The sequence below is a fragment of the Protopterus annectens genome, chromosome 3.part0, assembly GCF_019279795.1.
Source record: "Protopterus annectens isolate FY-2018-M chromosome 3.part0, PAN1.0, whole genome shotgun sequence".
Classification (NCBI taxonomy): domain Eukaryota; kingdom Metazoa; phylum Chordata; order Ceratodontiformes; family Protopteridae; genus Protopterus; species Protopterus annectens.
Window position 1 is genome coordinate 1549223780 of NC_056731.1, and position 20655 is coordinate 1549244434.

The 20655-nt window shown below is 35.7% G+C and overlaps 1 protein-coding gene across 1 annotated transcript in view; it reads left to right on the plus strand.

The window, feature by feature from the left end:
* Positions 1–18673, plus strand: part of LOC122796845 (cytochrome P450 2F2-like) — a 313872-nt gene extending 295199 nt beyond the window's left edge. Inside the window, exon 9 of the mRNA XM_044065588.1 lies at positions 18108–18673. Within this exon, the coding sequence (XP_043921523.1) occupies positions 18108–18292 (185 nt within the window). The 3' untranslated portion in view covers positions 18293–18673. The remainder of the gene's footprint in view (positions 1–18107) is intronic.
* Positions 18674–20655: the final 1982 nt, after the last annotated feature.

Sequence of the window (20655 nt, forward strand, 5' to 3'; positions counted from 1 at the left end):
GCAAGAGAGTGGCACTGAATTAAGAGAAGTGGCAATAGTTGATGCAACACCCTCACCCCATGTAGAAAAATGGGAAACGTCAGTTGATAATAATGATAATTGTTTCACTTAGTTCATTCTTAGAGTCTAGTATCAGTCTGTCAGCTTCAGGTGCAGCTGAGCTTTGGGTACAGCTGAGAAAAGCTTTACAATTCTATTTAGCATAATGGTGACACTATCCATATAATCTTGGAATATGATTGGTCCTTCAGGTATATACAAAAGTTAATAATATTGAATTATATTAAGAAATGAAGGGTGTAAATAGCAATGCTACAAGAGGCACATTTGGAAATAACTGACCATGTGAATTTGATAAAGAAAGGATTTCAGGACAGATATTCAGCAGAATGTCAGGGACAAAAGAAAATATAAATATTTATATCAATTGCTAGAAGAGATTCAATAGTGGTAGAAGAGGGAAAATAACAAGGATAAATTTGTGTTACTAGAGGGCTACTGGCAAGGGAAGAGGATCATGCAGACATGCATTTACATTCCAACTAAAACTGCTGCTATGGAGCTTAAGAAGAATTTGGGAGAAATAAGTAACTTTCAGCATGGAATATGACTTATAGTTGGGGACTTGAATTTGATTTGCAACAGTGATGATGTATCTATGGGATATAAAAGGGAAAATTTAACAAAAGAATGTAGATTTCTTAAGACATTTATGTAAACCTTTGGTATGGAAGATGTGAATTCATAGGTTCATAGATTCATAGGTAGGTAGTAGGCTATCAGCCCAAAGGCCTATGTAAGCCTAGCCAACAAGGTTCCCTGGCTTATGCCACCCAAGAAAGTTATTTTACTGTGCCACTATCAAGCAGAGACACAGAAATGATCCCCATGGTGTATTTCTTATTTCCCATCCACTCATCAAGATTTTTTTTGAAGAGTGCTAATGAAGAACTTTGCTTGACATAGATGGGTAGCCTGTTCCAGAGTACTGTTTCAGTAGTACGAACTCAGATAATTTACATATTATTCCCCAAGGTACAATAACTGGGCTTGACTAAGCATACACACTGTTTTTCATATCTGGAAGGAGACAACAGATAAGAAAAGAATAGACAGCAATCAGTGTATGTGGGAGCACAGGTTGTAATGTGCTTTAGTATGAGTAACCTTAATTTTAGGCTAAATAATGTCTGTAGGGGCAGCTGTCGATTTGGGGCAATTGTTCAATTCTTGTGGGTTAAACTTCATGTTTTGAAGATGTACATAGTTTTATGTGTTTGTTCCAAGTTAAAAGGGAATGGGGATGTTTTGTATTTAGTTTTTTTGTTTGAGAGTTTTCATTGAAACACAAAGTCTTGAAAATGTGACATAGGTTCAAATGGAGATGAGAAGAAACAATCTTACAAAAGAATAGAATGCTAAAAATTAGTATATGCATGTAGCACAAAAGATGGAAATACACATTCAGAAAACTATCATGTATAATAGGTGGAAACAACACCTTTTATCATGATGGCTATGCTGTCTATATTATCCTTTAATGTGAATGGCCTTACAGATACAGATAAAAAGGATAGAATATTGAATTATATTAAGAAATGCAGAGTGCAAATAGCAATGCTGCAGGAGACATATTTGGAAGTAATTGAGCATGTGAATTTGACAAAGAAAGGATTTCATAATGTATATTCAGCAGAATAACAGGGACAAAGGAAAAGGGAGTAAATATACTAATTGATAAGGGGACTCCAATAGATGAGGAAAAATGACAAAATTTGTATATTTGTGGTAGTAAGGAGCTATTGGCAAGGGAGGAGGATTACAATGGCATGTATTTATATTCCACTGATGACTATTATTATTATGGGGCTTAAGAAAAATTTAGCAGAAATAATCAGCTTTCAGGAAGGAATATTCTTTAAGGGAAAGAGACTGAAATTTGTTTCCAATAGTGAGGATAAATCAGGGGGACCTAAAAGGGACAATATATAACAAAAAAGGTAGATTTCTGAAGAAATTTAAAAAATATATTTAGTATGGTGGATGTGAATTCAATAGTAGAAACTCAGAAAAAATTTACATATTATTCCCCAAGGCACAATAACTGGCCTAGAGTGGATAGAAATTATATTTCACAGGAGAATGTGCATTTAATTGAAAACTTCAACATGCATCTAATAACTGTTTATGATTATACACAAAATAAAGGATAATGAAGTAAAAATAAGACACTGACGCTCCCACAACTATCTGTTAAAAAGAAAGGACTTTAAGGAATGGGTAATGAAAATTATTTAAGAGTTATTAGTGAAAATAGAAATATCTTTTGAAGTTATAGCTAGTGACAGGGATAAAATGAAAATGGAGTTTAAAAATGGGGTCAAAATAAAAGAGAGAGACATATGGTTAAGTAGTAATATAAATTACTTAAAGGGACTGACAAAGTTTAAAGTATTACAGAATAAGGGGAGGAGCAAGTGCAGAGTGCTAAAGAGAAAATAAGTGAGGAGCTGGATAATATGCATGAGTTTAAAAAGATTGCAGTTAAGCAACTATTTTTAATAACAACTCCAGAGCACAAAAACTTTAGCAGAATGACACAGGCAACAGAACACTGAAAATGTCATCGCCAGACTTAAGGAACCTACAACAAGAAAAATAACCAGAAATCCTGTAAAGGTTTTGGTGATATTCCAGAAATGTTATGAAAATTTGTATAAAGCAGAGAAAAGTGGAAATCAAAAAGAGCACAAATGGAAATATTTATGGAAGACTTAATTATGTCAAGGTTAGAGGTAGATGAGGCTCACCAACTAACAGCTAAGATGGAAAGTGATGAAATAACAACAGTGATGTATAATCAGTCTTCAGGAAAGTATCCAGGAACATATGGTATTCCTGTGAAAGCTTGGAAATTAGGAGGGAAGAAGGTGATTAACATTTGGAAGATTTTGTTTAACAGTATTTTAAAAGGAGGGGAAACGAGCATATTGGGAGAAAGCTGTGGTGTTACCTAAAGATGGCAAAGACCCATTAAACGCAGCTTCATATGGACCCATTTCAATTTTAAACCACAGTTATAAAGTGGTTATTTCTATATTAGCTAACAGAATGGCAAAGGTGTTACTAATAGACACAGTGTGGTTTTGTGGAGGGGAGGAACATCTGACAACATTAACAGAACAATGATGATCCAGAGGGAAGCAGAATGTAAGAAAATACCTGTGTTATTGATGCGTCTTGCTGCAGAAAAAAGCATTTGACAGAGTAAGCTGGGATTTTATGAGAAGGGAATTGGAAGCATTTGCATTTCCTGATAGAGTAATAAGGTTAATTAGAAGGAAAAATAAAAGATGGGTGGCAAGAATTAAAAGGGGGGTGTCCACTCAGTTAAGAAGTACTTGAACAGAGAAATCAAGAGGGTTGTCCTCATTCCTGTTTGTTATTTGCTTTATATTTAGAACCACTGGCAAATAATTAGTATAGTAATCAAGAAACATTGTTTTTATTTGCAGCTGATATAATTTTGTACCAGATAAATCCATAAAAGGACATCTCAGTGTTGTGAAACATTTGGAGACAATTTCAAGTCTTTTTGGGATATAAAATTAATAAAGATAAAACAAAGGCTATAGCCATAAATTATTTACCCACGCATAAATTGGTTCAGCATACCATTAGTTATGAGGACATCATAAAATTAAGTATTTAGGAGTATGGATTAAAAAGGCTTCTGTTATGGCAGCTAAGGGTATGTGGGAAGAGACTAAGCAAAAGATAATACAAAAACTGAGAAACTGGAAACTCTTATTTAAGGATATGAATTGTAAGATGCAAGCAGTGAAAATGTTTTTATTCCCTTTAGTCTTGTATGTAGGGCAAGCTTACTTCTATTAACCCAAGGAGAAGTTGTGGACAGTAATTAATAAAAAATGAAGGATTTTGTCTGGGAGGGAAAGAGGGCTATAGTTAAGTGGAATAAGTTGATCCTACCAAAAGAACACTGTGGCTTAGGTTTACCTGATTTGAAGGGATATTTTACAGCTACATTGTTAATGGTTATATACATAACACAAGCAGAAGGTTATAATTCAAAGTAGAAAGGGTTGATTTTGACGCAAGGGGGAAGTTCAAGAAATAGAGAAAGAGTGGGGATTTTGAATGCTTATCCTTAAGGAGAATAATCACAATCATACAGAATATTATATTCATAAACTAGCACAACGCATTCCAAGAACTTAGCCAATACAAGAATGGAGAACGGAGATTTTACCAATAGTAATGAATGCAAGTAGGGTACAGAAAATAGGCAAGAGGGGAGCTGGAATTTACTGGAGAAACCTGGCAAAGGAACCAAAATATTTGGAGGAAATAACTCAGGCATGAAGGGTAATAGAGTAGAATGAGGCCAAGAAGACATTTGGATTGCAGGCTAGAGACTGCCTTCTCTACCAGGCCTTGATGTCTGAGTACAAACAAAGAGAAAGGGAATGGGAAATTCTAAGTGAAAGACCTGCTCTGGTAGAGCTTTTTGTTGAATCTAGAACAGAAGCAGCTGTTAAAAAAAGAAATAATTAGTTGAACATATAACATATCGTATGATAACTATAAGAATCAATCAGAGGGGGTTAGAAAAGACTGGGAAGAGAAACTGGAAAAGCTATTTACAAGAAAACAATGGGAAGACATAGGTATGGCTCCCATGTATGCAACCCATCCAGAAGGTTTATGATCTTTGTTTGGAAGTGTTTGCATTGGTACTTTTATACCCCAACCAGAGTTTAAAGAATTTTTCATCAGGTAGATACAAATGTTGGAGGTATGATGGGGAAGAAATAGGTATCTGGGAACATATATTTTGGGAGTGTTATGAGTTGGCAGATTTCAAAACAATCACTACAGAATACTCTAGCAGAAATATTGGGTAAGCTAATGGCTGTAAGTAAATAAATGAGTCTTTTGAACTGGGATTCAGGATGTGAATTCCCAAGACATAATAAGGCCTTATTAAGTTTAAATCTGCTGGCTACTAAAAAAGTAATTACTAGAAAAATGGAAATCAGAGTCTACGCCAACTGTGTGTGAGGTATGAAATATTATAAAACTGGTAAAAGAACTGGAAGATGAACTTTAACAAAAGGGAATGACCAACCTACAATGATGTAACTGGAAATTGTGAGAACAATACATGATAATGTTCAGGAGGAGTAAGGTTTAAGGGAATTCAGTAATTATTTATAATGTTGGGCTGATGATAGTAGCAAAGAAAATATGCTTGACATATATTGTATTTAAATGGAAAAATCTTAAAATGGCTTGTTTTCTTTTTTATTAATGCATGTTTGCCTATGTCTTAAGAGATAATTTAATAAAGATATTTAAAAAATAAATAAATAACTGGCTAGACTGGGCAGAAATTATATTTCACTGGAACATGTGCATTTAATTGAGAGCTTTGACTTACATCCAATAATTATTTCAGATCTTGCCCTAATAATAACTAAGCTGAAAATGCAGGGTAATGAAGCAAAAAATGAGACACTGGTGTTTCCCAACCTACCTGTTAAAAGAGAGGAATTTAACAAATGGGTAGTGGAATTATTCAGAAGTTATTATGAAATATAGAAAGTACTCTAGAAGTTATAGGTAGTGGGTGGTGTGAAATAAAAGTGAATTTCTAAAAACGGTATAAATAAAACAAAAAAGAAAAAGCGATATGGCTAAGAAATAACAAGAATTATTTAGAATGTATGACAAAAAGTTAAAGTATTTCAGAATAAGGTGACTATCACAGAAAAAAAGAAGAGGTACAACTGCAGAGTGCTAAATAGAACATAAGCAAATATCTGGGTAAATGCAGGAGTTTAGAAGGATTGCTGTTAGGCAACTGTTTTTAACAATAACTCCAGAACATAAAAACTTTTAGCACAACAACTTGGGTAACAGAAAGCAGAAAATGTTTCTGCCAAACCTAGGAAGTCTATAACAAGAAAAATAACTATAGATCCTATAGAGATACGAAATGTTTTATAAAGCAGAGAAATGGGGAAATCCAGAAAAAGCACAAATGGAAATATTTATAAAAGACTTAAGTATGCCAAGGTTAGAGGAAAATGAGGCTGAACAATTAACATTTAACACAGGAGTGAGCAGATAAAAATGGTGATATATATATATATATATATATATATATATATATATATATATATATATATATAACCAATCTGTGGGTAAGTCTCCAAGAGTAGATGGTATTCCAGTAAAAGTTTAGCTGCATGTACTCTGGCCTACTTCTGTCTGTACAGGGTATGTAAGCACTCTTTCCCTGTCAATACTGCTAAACAAGGCACACACACACACACACACACACACACACACACACACACACACACACACACACTCAGCCCAGTGCCAAAACTTTCATTGTAAATAAGAGTTTTGACATTCCTACCCACTCTCACTTACCCAGATATGATAAAATAAATGTGATCCTCCTTCAATTCACACATCCTGCACTAGACCATCTGTGAATGAAAAAAATGACATTCAGTTTGTTCTGTAACCATCTATCTCTCTCTCGCTCTATGAATATATATAGATATATATATATATATATATATATATATATATATATATATATATATATATATATATATATATATATATCTATATGCTTTTCACCGAAAGGCACTTTCGCCTAAGTATGCCTGTTGCGGAGATCGCACTACAGTGGGGATAAGGGAAACTTCCCTTTTCCCCACTGTAGTGTGACCTCGGAGTGAGAATATTTAAGTAGGGGGGTGTGGGGGCACAGCTCCCCAAGTAGGGGGTGCAAGGGGGCTTGCCCCCCTGCAAAAACATAAAAGTAATGTTTTATTTTTTTTTTAAACACACTTTAACGAAAGCGCTTTTTCAGTGAAAGCACTTTTGTTAAAGTGTGTTCGGTGATTGTGGATTTGGACTATTGAACTTTCGTTCAATAGTCCTAGATCCATATATATATATATATATATATATATATATGTGTGTGTGTATTGTACTAGCAAGAAATTATTTTAGTATCATAAATTTAGCACTAAGTGACCCAAATGGAATCTCTGACCATTTGGTTATAACCTGGGTAACAGATAAGGAGAAAACCCTCTATACAAACGCACACAATACCAGTTAGACAGTTTTACCAGGGGAATTATAATGAAATAAAAAGAGAGCTAGAGATGTGGAACTGAAAGTATGAAATGAAAGAAAGTTCTGTTGTACATTCATGGATAAAATGGACAATCTTATTGCTTAACAAGTTTCATTAGTAGGAGCTAGGACAGAAAGTAATATTAAATCAGGTGAAATGGAAAGCTTAAAAACTAAATAAAAAAGAAATATTGGAAGTTTTTGAAACTCTTTTCATCTGAAAAGAATAGTAAGCTATATAATGTGGTACAGAGAAGATATAAAAGGGAAATGATAAAAGTAAAAAGCCACGTACGAGAGCAGTCTAGCATAATATAGAGCTGACAATAACAAAAAGTTTTATAGTCAGAGGAAATATAAATAATCCAATACATAAATATCTGTAATTACAGTACATTGTTAAGATTTGCACTGGGTGTGACGAGGGTGGACAGGATTAGGAATACGTATATTAGAGGGTCAGCCCAGGTTGGAAGGTTTGGAGACAAAGCCAGAGAGGCAAGATTACGTTGGTTTGGACATGTGCTGAGGAGGGATGCTGAGTATATTGGGAAAAAGATGCTAAGGATGAAGCTACCAGGTAACAGGAAAAGAGGAAGGCCTAAGATAAGGTTTATGGATGTGGTGAGAGAGGACATGCAGGTGGTTGGTGTGGCCGAGCAAGTTGCAGAGGACAGAAAGAAATGGAAACAGGTGATCCGTTGTGGCGACCCCTAACGGGAACAGCCGAAAGAAGATGATGATGACAGTACATTATAAACAGTTTATGATACACATGAAATCATGAGGTGTTGCTTAATATTACTAAAGTATATGTAAAGGATTATTTGTAACATAGTACAATAATCATATTCTGTGTACAGAAAAGTATCTAGTAATTAATTAGGAAATTATTATAGAAGCAATTGATAAATACAACTGGATTGTACAGAGAGCCTGGTTACTTTGTTAATAAAACTCACTTGTAGCTCATTTCAATCTTAACTTTAAGTGAGATATAAATTATTGTATAATTGTTTTGATGGCAAATTTCTGCAGGTGAGACAGTCATGTGTGGGGATCAGGGATGTGTACACTCTATAATATGTTGTGCATCACTAAGGATCCTGCCTTATTTAATATCTTTATGCCATCAATGCCAATATCCAAGTCAGTTGGGACCCATAAGTGTGTTAATGATTCTAAAACAGGGATTATGGTGAAAATGATTAAATACCAATGTTAATTACAGTAGCACCTAGCTGTCAAAAAACAAAAAAGATATATGCATTGATAAGAAGTGTATTTATTTACATATCATCAAGGAACAAGAAAGTTGTATTACTCCTTTTTAAAACCATGGTTCTTCCAATAATAGAATATGGCAACAAAGTAGGTGGGTTAAAAGCAGAAGAGACTAAGTTGGAAAGAGCAGAAAATATTACACACACAGGATGTATCCATGGAAAGAAGTCCCCAGTCAGAAAATATTTGCTATAGTTGAGCTTTAATCTATAAAACATAGATTTAAAAGAAGTGACTTTATTTGGGGTTATAAATTTTCCAGAAAGAAGTATTACACAATATGTTAGGAATGACTATGGCAAAGAATGACGAAGACTATAGGAACAATAATTGTAATTTTGCTGTGGATAAGTGCAACTCATCAAAGAAAAAGTAAAATACTTTCAAAATAGGGAGGCAAAAAGATGGAATAGCTTACCTTTGTGGTTGCAGAACAGTAATAACTTGGATGAGTTTAAAAACATTGTTAGATATTTATTTTGGTGAAAGTGTATATTTAACTAGGAAGATGAAAATGGGACAGTTATGACCTTGTTAGGGTTTCAGACGCTATTATACACTAAAACATTAAAATGTGTGTGTGTGTGTGTGTGTGTGTGTGTGTGTGTGTGTGTGTGTGTGTGTGTGTGTGTGTGTGTGTATGTGTGCATTTGTTGATAAATTTGCTCTGAGAATGACAATAGTTCAAGTGATTGAACATAACTCATCTAACATTCAACCACTTGTACACTACCATGCATGCCCAATACACAGCACATTCAACCAGACACCAAAAACAGGTGCCCACACATGCACACTCACACACACACACACACACACACACACACACACACACACACACACACACACACACACACACACACACACACACACACACACACACACACACACACACACACACACACACACACACACACACACACAGTCACACAAATTCACAAACCACACTTACCAAAAACAAAATAACTCAAAAATCAGTGTTTTTATGTTGGGGACAATCCCCCACTGCCGTAACACCCCTCAAGCACCAACCTACCCTCTGCTACTTATATATACTAACTCAAAAATTGCACAACAGTGGGAAGGGCATATTTCCTATCCCTGCTGTACCATGCTTTCACTCAGGTAACATCCTAACATCTACTGATCCTTGAAATACATGTATTTCTAACAAGCTATGCCAGCACCTTTTGACAAGCACCACTTTTGAAAATGCACTGTTTTGAAATATTTAACATTTGGTAGATCAAGACATAGCTGAAAACTGTCTATATATGTATATATATATATATATATATATATATATATATATATATATATATATATATGTGTGTGTGTGTGTGTGTGTGTGTGTGTGTGGGTGTGCGCATGTATAAAGATATAGTTGTAGATACTATGATATAAACATGCACACATACACACACACAAATACACACACACACACACACACACACACACACACACAATCAAAGTTGTATATAGCTGTAGTTAGAGATACAGATGCATATTGCCACTGATGAAGAAGATGGAGATACAAATGCAATTACAAACACAAAAATACATGCAAAGACATTCATTGTGATAGAGCCATGAATATAGGTGTATACAAATGGGCATATATTGTGTTTGGTATAGCTACAAATGCAAACACAAGACACTGGGCTAAAACACAGATATAGCTACAGTAAATTGTAAAAATGTAAGAAGGATTGTACAGCTGCAAATAAGTCTCATTCAATGAATATATACAAACAGAAAGACATGTTTGACTTAAACTGCAAACACATTGTCAGAGACATGTATAGCCATACATATATCGGTATGTATAGGAGAAGCTATAGTCAGATTCAGTTGCAGATACAGAAGCATTATCCAGTTAAATATGGTGTATACTGTTAAACCATATCTAAGTAAATCAGAATATAGATAAATAACTTATCTATAAAAGCATGTCAGACACTCCAAGAAACACAAAAGATGTTATAAATGCAGCTAAGATTTTACTGTAAATACTGTAAATAGATGCATATGGATTGTTTGTGTTTCTGAAAGCAAAATATGGTCCTAGGTATTCACATAGACAAGCATATAATACCACACAGACAAATTTAGCAAACTATAGTGTAGTAGACATTTTTGTGCTTGAGATGTGTGAAAATGCTGTGCAACACAAATCTAGCAAACTATAGTGTAGTAGACATTTTGTGCTTGATATGTGTGAAAATGCTGTGCAACAAAATAGTGTTACATAGCATAGTAGTGACAGACAGCACAGTTTTGTATTTAATAATGTATGTTATACATTACTATACCTCTTCATGCAGTAATGTAGTAAGGTGTAATCTAACTTACTGATCTGGTGTCCACTGCTGCTCTATGATCCCCCTTTTATGGGAATGAGTAATAAAAATCTTTCACTCCCTAGACATGACAGCAGACTGGGGTCATTACTATGTTATGGTAATTGGTGTAAGCTCATCTGTATCACTGGAACAGAGTGGAACAAGTTTAGGTAAGTTAGTAGGTTTGCCTGCATCACAGTAGAAGCCATTGTTGATAGGGTTTTTCCTACCATGCAGTGAAGTTTTTCTTTGCTTTTTTTAATTGCTAATCTGCCAGGGTTAGTGCCATCAGATAGTACACAACTGGATTTCCATTGGTTAACCCAATGGAACAAGCTATTTGGTTTAACCCCCTAACCAGAAATAGTAGTTTACATTTTCTGTTTGAGCTTACCTCTGGCAGGCCAATCAGCAATATATGTTTCCCAGAGACTCTGTGACTGATTGCTTTTCGGAGCTCTTCCCTCTTTCTTTTCTTGGATCTACCTGCTCTGTTTGCCCTGTGGGCTCATTTTGCTCCCCTACTCTGCCCCGATATATCACCCACCCCAGCACATCTACACTTATACCTCTCTAACCATTCCCACACTAAAATGACCATCAAATAGTACACAACTGGATTTCCATTGGTTAACCCAATGGAACAAGTTTAACCAGAAATATGTTTCCCAGAGACTCTGTGACTGATTGCTTCTCAGAGCTCTTCCCTCTTTCCTTTCTTGGCTCTACCCACCCACCCACTCATTACCTTTCTGCCTCCACATTTTCTATGTAGTTCCTCCTACTCCCCAAACTGCATTCACCCCATCCCTCAATAACACTACACTCTGTAACTTTATACCCTATCCTATATTATTCTTCCCTTCTTTCACCCACCCTTCCCCTTACATACTCTCGCAAACATCACCCTCACTTCTTATAATCTAATTCCAATCATGAAAATAAACCCCCCACACCTTCTACTCTCTATACTCCAATCCCTCATTCTCTTCTACCTACTCCAACTCACTACCCTCTCTCAGTTCTCTGATTCTCCCCCTCTTCATATAACGTCCATATACTTTAATAAAGAATTACCCTCCACAGTCTATATAAATCCCCACCTCTACTTCCTCAATACTTCTCTCCTCTTCATCAGAAAACTCTTCCCAGTTAACTATAATCCACCTCATATACCTACTAGCCCAGGCATTATAAGCTCTGCTACCCCAACTTACATCCCCAAAGAATATAAACACCTATCCTACCTAATTTCTCACCTTATCTCTCTCTCCTCCTTTCTGTTGACATATACCCTAACCCTGGTCCCTCACACAATCCCCCCTCCACCCCAAACTAGACTCATACACCTCCTACCCATAAATCTCTACTCTTTGCTACAATGAATGCCCTGAGCCTATGCAATAAAATACCGGATTTCCATGCATGGATCTCTCATAACAATCCAGATATTCTCTCTATCTCAGAAATGTGGCTAAAGCCACATATAAAAGACACTGAAATAACCTCAACCAACTGTAGACTCATAAGAAATGATAGATCCAAAAAGAAAGGTGGTGGAGTAGCCTTGCTTTTCTCTTCCTCCTTAACAGTGACACCCTATACTAAACCCACACCCCAATTTGCTACTGCTGAGCTATCCGTGGCCCTCGTAAAAGTTAATAACAATAAACATGTATGCATTGTCACCCTTTACATACCTCCAGGTAACAATATCCCTATTCTGGAGGATATTCTCTCATGGTTCACCACCAACATAAATAACAAAACTATTATCCTAGGTGATGTTAATATTAACCAGTCTTCCATACACTCACCTACACCTTCTCAGAGTATCAACCTTTATAATTTCACACAGTTAATCAGCAACCCTACTAGGCTAAACAAAGATAGGACCACAGATAGTATACTGAATTGGATAATTGTTTCCCACCCAAACTTGATTTCTGACAGTGGAACCCTCCCTGACTCCCTAAGCGATCATATTCCTACTTTCTCATACCGTTCCTCTTCTCCCCTCCATCTACAACACAAATATATCACAACCTGCACCTTGAAAAACTTCAACCCTCTATCCTTCTCCAACTCCTTAAAACAGACTAACTGGAACTCTCTAAAGACCCTTCCTCTGGATGCCGCCATCTTTCACTTCAACACAGTATTCACTAATCTACTTAATTGCTTTGCCCCTCCAGAACTAAAAGAATCAAATCCAATACTGTCTCCTGGCTAACCAAAGAGACTAAAACCCTTATGCATCTCTGAGAAAACATGGAAATACTATCAAAATTTCAAAACACCCAACTTCCTGACTGAATACAAGCAACTTCAAAATTGGGTAAAAAAACAAATAGCTACCGACTGAAAATCCTACTATTTTAAACTTCAAAACAACCACAAAACCAACCCCAAAAAATTCTGGAATAGTATCTCCTCAATCTTCTGTCCTGGCAAAAAAGTGAACCCCTGCCCTGACCCCAACTCTCCTGACCATGTCCTAGCTACTGAACTCAATTCCTTTTTCATTTATTCCATAGCCAAACTTACCTCATCTTTCCCTAATAATACCTCACCCAATACACCCAATCCAGTCCCTTCAACCTCCAACAATGCTCACTTCCCTCCTTTCACTCTCAAGCCAGTTCCAACACATACCATAAAAAAGCTCCTACTAAAATTAAAACCTTGCTCTAATGCACCTGACAATATCCCATCTAACTTTCTTAAGTTAGCTGCTGATGGCATAGCTCTACCAGTCTGCATCCTAATAAATCACTCTGATCAAGAGTGTTATGTATCCCTCCTTTGGAAAAAAGCCTTCATCATTCCCCTTCACAAAGGGTGTAGCAACTTAATAATCTCCAATTTTTGTCCAATAGCTGTCCTGTCCCCTATCTCTAAAATCCTTGAAAAATGTATCCACCTACAGCTCTTACCTTACCTGTTAAACAATCATCTATTTACCCCCACACAACATGGGTTTAGAACTGGACACAGCACCACTACTGCCCTGCTCTCCTTTCTCAAAATCATTAACTCTGCTCATGATTCTGACAATATATCTACTCTTCTTCTTGACTTATCCAAGGCCTTTGATACAGTCTCCCACAATCTCCTACTGTCCAAGCTCTCTCATCTCAGCCTCTCCTCTTCTTCCATCAACTCATTCACCAGCTACCTCTCAGACAGGGAACAAGCAGTAAAGTGGAGCAACTGCACTTCCTCCTTCCTCCACACTTCAACAGGTGTTCCACAAGGCTCATTATTGGGCCCTTTACTATTCAACATTTTTATTAATGACTTCCATCAGAACATCCCTAATGCTAAACTTCTCCAATATGCAGATGACTCTACGATCATCTTCTCTGCCAATTCTCTCCCCAAACACATGAATTTAACTCAAGTAGCTTTCTCTTGCACTGAGTCCTGAATGCTAGATAACCATCTAGCTCTCAATGCATCACAATCCAAAATTATGATATTCATCCCCTCTAGGCACACCAATCTCGACAAAGCATTCTTCTCTATATTTAGCCAAAACAAGACCTCTGTTGAAATAGTTCCCTATGCAAAACTGCTGGGAGTCCTTATTGACGATCAATTAAAATTCGACACACACCTACAAACTAATATTAAAAAAAAACACCAAAAGTTTGGAATGCTTTACCATCACAGTCACTACCTTACTCCCTCATCCAAACAGCTCCAGTCCACCACTTACCTCATTCCCTCTCTTCTATATGGAGCCCCTCTCCTTACCAACCTTCAATCAACCCTCAAATGTAAACTATCTTCCTGCTATAAAAAAATCTCCAAGTTTGCCACCAGATCTAAATTCTCAAGTCATCACTGCAACTTCCTCCACTCCCTAAACTGGTTGGAACTCCCAAACTACCTAACATACATTCAACTTACAACAATATATAAGCTCATATTCAAACCCTCTAACTCTCCTCTACCCTAAAAATGCATCAGCCACAGAGAACACTTAGATCCAATAATCAAAATCTCCTAGAAATTTATAAACCTATACATTCTCCAGGGCAACTCTTAATATTTTTCTCCCTTGCCAAATCATAGAATTCACTTCCCCCCACATTAGAACTACCCACAATCTCTCTACCTTTAAGACCTTACTCCACTCTTTTCTCTCCTCTCTCTGGGAATGCTCCTGCTCTCACCCCCACCTGACGCTATCCACCCCTCTTACCCCTTCCCATCTCAAAAAAAAAATGTATGTATTTTTCCAAATTAATTGTTCAGTTTTATTGTCCTCATGTATATTAACTATTGTTTGAATTTTCTGTTGCTTCTATTATTGTAAATATTGCAAGTACTATATTGGAGTTTTTATTGTCGATCTGGCAAATTCCTTTTTTTTTTTTTTTGGAGCTTTTCTCCCCGGGCCTCCATTGAAACTGGGTTCACCTAGACCCATTGGACTTTCCCAGTCAACAAACTGCAAATAAATAAATAAGCTGGCACTTCAATTATATTTTTATAAATGAAGTACGTGTAGGGAGGGGTGGTTTGCATATATATATCCCATCTTTAATGTGCATATACTTTTGTAACTTGAGCTTTCTTGCAATTCAATTTTATTTCAATAAAAAGTTGTCTGGAAACAAAAAAATCATGTAATGTCTTACCTCTCTGCATTGCTACTTTTATGAATCTGAACAGGTTCTGGTACACTATTCTGTGGCACATTTAGCATGCTTCAGGGGCACAATCTTTATGAACAGCAACCAAGGTGTGTACATGTGAAAATAGGCATTATTAGGGTGAACAAAAAACATAAGGTACAAATCATTACCTTTACATAACATTTAAAAACCTATGTATAAATAACTGTGCAACTCATTTTTTATCTTGAAGCATATGAAGGACATACATGTTCTAATATTTCTTCATAGCCAAATGCGAATTCATGGGTCAGATTCCAAAAGAGTTGCTCTCAGTGTATGTGACATACTTCGATGTAAGACCTATCTATAAACAGGCTTACACCGGGGGCCATATTCCAAAACATTTGCTCTCAGCCTGCTCTGACAGCAAATCTTTTGAAATCAGGCCCTATGAAATAGCTACTTACTTTGTGTTATGTTAATTGCTGTTGTGTGATATGTATTATATCATGCTATCATTTTGCATTTACCTATGAAATGGCTGCTGACATTTGATTGTTATTACTATGGCATGATTTATATATGGCATATATTTTGCGTCTGTCTAATAGATAGGGTTGTGGTTGAAAAATGCTGTTCAGTCAGATCACTTAAGTGGTTAACGTGCTAAACAACATATATAGTTCAGTTAAAACAAAACAAAACACTTCAAAACATGCATGCAGGCATATACCTTAGATTACGATCATGTGCAAAGAGCCATATGCTGACAGAGACAGTAGTACAGTTATTTATAGAAAGATATGTAGCTTCAGAAATAAATTGTTTACCTTTTGGTATCTAAAAAGTAGAGAGACATTTGCAGGGAATTGTTATGAAGATAAAACAGGCAAAGTACCGTACTGCAAACATGCACATACAAGAGCAAGACATGAGTTGAAATATAGCAAAAAAATGTGAGAACATGTATATATAGAGTATACAATCCCTCTCCAGTACTTGTGTTCTGCCTTTCATCAAATGCTTATCAAGATATGCTTTGGCTCCTCTGACTACTTTGAATTAGATAAAGTGAGTTTTGAAGCTGGATGGATGCATGGATGGATGGATGGACAGAAGGGTGTTGGGTGGAGGGATAGCTGAGTTGGCAAATGGATGGATGGATGGATGGATGGTTGGAATGATGGATGGATGGATGGATGGATGGATGGATGGATGGATGGATGGAAAATGGCTGTTTGGAGAGATGAAAGGGCAGATTAGGTGGAAGGTCGGATGGACTGATGGGATGGATGGTTGGATGGACATACGGACGGATTGTCATGAATTGATGGATAGATGGATGGATGGATGGATGGATGGATGGATGGATGGATGAATTGATAGTTGGGTAGTATATGGATACATGGATAGGTGAGTAAGGAGGTAGGTGAATTGATGAAAGGATGGCTGGATGGAAGTGTACCTGGATGAATGGATGTGAGTGATGGGTGGATAGATGGATCTCTGGGTTGGCAGGATGGATGGATATGTGGGCAGTGAGTGGATTAATGGTTGGGGGGCTAGATGGAGGGCTGGACAAGTCAATGGATGAATGGATTGATGGATACATGGATGGATGGGTAGCTGGAGTATAAGGTCAGAATATGAATATTACAGTAAAAGTACCCACTGTCTGTTTACAACTCAGCTACTGTAAGGAGGCTGATTAAAACACACCAGCGTAATCCACAGAAAATATGTGCACACAACAAATATCAACTTATAGACTACTGCATATGGAAAAATTACTGTCAGGTGACAGCATATACCATGCAGACAGCTATACACTAGTGTGAGGTTCAGTAAAGGAGTACAGGTCAAAAATAAGGGGAATGAAAGTGAGGGGCTACTGACAATAAAGGAATGTTCAGCTACCTATGTGATCTGTATTAGGTTAATGCCACATATAAGACCTGAAATTAATGAGGAATATAGGAGAAAGGAAAAGTAGATGACAGGAACATGAGAAGCACATGGTAAAATAAAAAAGCAGCAAAAGCCAGATGCAAAAGAAGGCAAGAAGCATAGGAAAGTTATAGCTGGGGAGTCAAGATATTCATAAATACAGACGTTTTGCCACAAGTTACAGCTTTAGTTGCAGGCATATAAAAATATTTACTGAGGCATTTAAAAGCATTAATGCATATTTAATTGCACGGTTCAATGCAAAGTGACATGTGGATACAGTTACAGGTACTTAAAAATGCTTATGTATAGGATATATGCATAATCTACACAATGACATATACAAACATAAATTTCTGTATACTGTGGATACAGGTATAAACAGCTATATACACACAATGAATCTAGACAAACATAGATAACTTCAGATAAAGCACAAGTACGGAGATGTATACAGCTATAACTGCAGGTAGTCACAGAAATGAATAAAAAAGATGACAAATTCACAGCTATGTGTACATAAAAGCACTGTACATATACGTATGGAGTATGGATGGAGTATATTATATTAAAGTATACCTAGAGGCAGGCCCAGACATACACATTACTCTACATGTATATACAACTTTACATAGATATAAATTAAGTAGCACTTATAGTGTTGTAGTTATCCTTTACAACTTGTGGACTGATATACAAATATCCTTTTGTTTTCTAGGATCTCGAGTATGCATTGGTGAGATTCTTGCTCATATGGAAATTTTCTTCTTCTTCACATCTCTTTTGAAGCATTACGAGTTCTTCTGGCCTGAAAAGCACACAAAACCAGACCTCACACCATCATTTGGGATTACACAAGCACCCTTCCCTTTTAAAATAGGAATCAGACATAGGCAAGTTTGAAAATGCTTGTATGTAATAATGTAAAACTCAAGAGGATTCATTTTATGCCAAAAGACCTTTACATGTAGTATTACAGTCATATTATAAATCACAATGAGAACTAAGATGTTGCATTTGTAATTTGCAGAGTATTGCATTGGACTTCACATTGAAGATGGACAATAATATATAGTTTTGTTTCTACCAGTAGAAATTAAGTCAGAATATAAGGAGAAAATAAATAAAATGAATTGCATATAAACAACTGAATCAGGAAGTAAGGGAAGTACACAATAATCCTGCTTCTCCTTTTTGCAAACATTTATGAAATAAAACTGAAACTACAATGTAGAGGAATGCATGTGTTTAATAAAATAAAATGGTGTCATTGTTTGAAAAGTACTAAACTAGTACAAATGGTTGGAAATGTGCTTAGTCTATGTTCTGACTCATATGCTAGAGCTTGCTATATGTTACAGCATGTATGTTAGTGTTTATATGCATTTTTTATTTTAGTAAGTTAAAAAAGAGTTGCAAATAATTGTACAGCAACTTGTAGTCAGGACAACAGGTGTATATTTATAACCTGCATTACAGTAGGTAGAATTCTATATTATTAGTGCTACAAATACAACATTCAATACTGTCCCCACTAGTTTTCATGTTAGTCTGCTTTATTCATTGATAGTACTCTGTCATTAATACATATATTTTTAGTACTCATTGTTAATCATTCCTAACACATGCTTGTTTTTGCCTTTTTATTACTTTCCTTCTTGTTATACCATCCTGCATTTCACTTTAGCCATATCAACCTTACTTCTTTAACAAATCTCCCCTTTTCTATCCCTCTTCACCTATACCATATTCCCATCAACCTTCCACCCGGTTCTATCATGGATTCTTCTAGCTAAATGTGAAGCATGCTTCCACTATGACGGAACGAAAGCAAATGCACCAAGGATCAGAATCCCCAAACTGCATTTTGCCAAAATAAAACTGCCAAAAAACACTTTTTGTTTTTTTTTTTGTAGGGGACAAGCCCCCCTGCACCCCCACATCCTCAAACATATATATATATATATAATATATATATATATATATATATATATATATATATATATATATATATATATATATATATATATATATATATATATATATATATATATATATATATAACGACTCCACGGTCTCAACAACTCAAAGGAGGGGGAAATTCCCCAAAAAAAGGGAATCATTTCCACCAAAACTCACCAACAATGATATCATATGGAGGAACTCCACTCGTCGACAGCCTGAACCCTTTAGCTCAAGCGTTCAATCTTCAGCCACCAGTAGCTGACCTTTTGTGGCTTTCATTCTGTTTCTTCAAAAACATAAACTTGTATAACCACTACCACTACAAATCTCATACTTTTGAATAGTCTGCCTTATAGTACAGTTACTGTTTCTATATTTCTTTATAATATGGTTCCTTCTTCTATTCTACTTTATATATAGAAATTACACATTATGACAAGTGTATTCCTAAAATATTTTAAGACAGTATATGTCTATTTGTTAACTTAGCTGTACCTTGCTGTTTTTTATTCCTTTATCCCTGATCCCGTCTGGGCGTTGCATAGAAGGGTTAACCCAGAGAGCAAAATCTAAATAAATAAATGAAATCTCATCTAAAGGTGATCTTGTTTCAAACCTGTGATATCTGAAGTTAAGAAAATGTTACAATTTCACCATCTCTTCTAGAATGGGCCCATGGCATCCCTACTTGTTATTATAATTAATTAACCTCATTTTTATAAAGCAGCAGAACTTGTGATGACAGTTGTATTTCATATGACACTGGATATAGATTCACATGCATTTTCCTTGTTCTGCCCATCATTTGATCTGTATATCTGTTAAGCATTTAGTACAGTAAACATACTTTTGCATTTATTTCATCTAAAACCTGGTAGCTTACTATACATAGATACATGCATGCATGCATACATATGCACATGTATGCATGTATATATACTTCTTCCAATAAAGTGCAATTACAGTCTCCGAGAAAAGCTAAAAGCCACAAAGCTTTCTGGGGGAAAAAGAATCTCTTCTATTTGATTTAACCACCAACTTATAACATAAACATATAAAACATAATTCCTTTATAGTAATAGTCTTACAATGCCAGTATTTATAGATGGTTCCTTGCACTAAAGTTAGTGTCACACCATTAGATACTCTTGTACTTTGTAAAGTTATTTATAATTATTAAGTTATATTATTGTATTCATAGTTCTACCTAAGTCTTTACACTCATTTTGGAAAGCTATTCTCTGTATGACCGATATATATATATATATATATATATATATATATATATATATATATATATA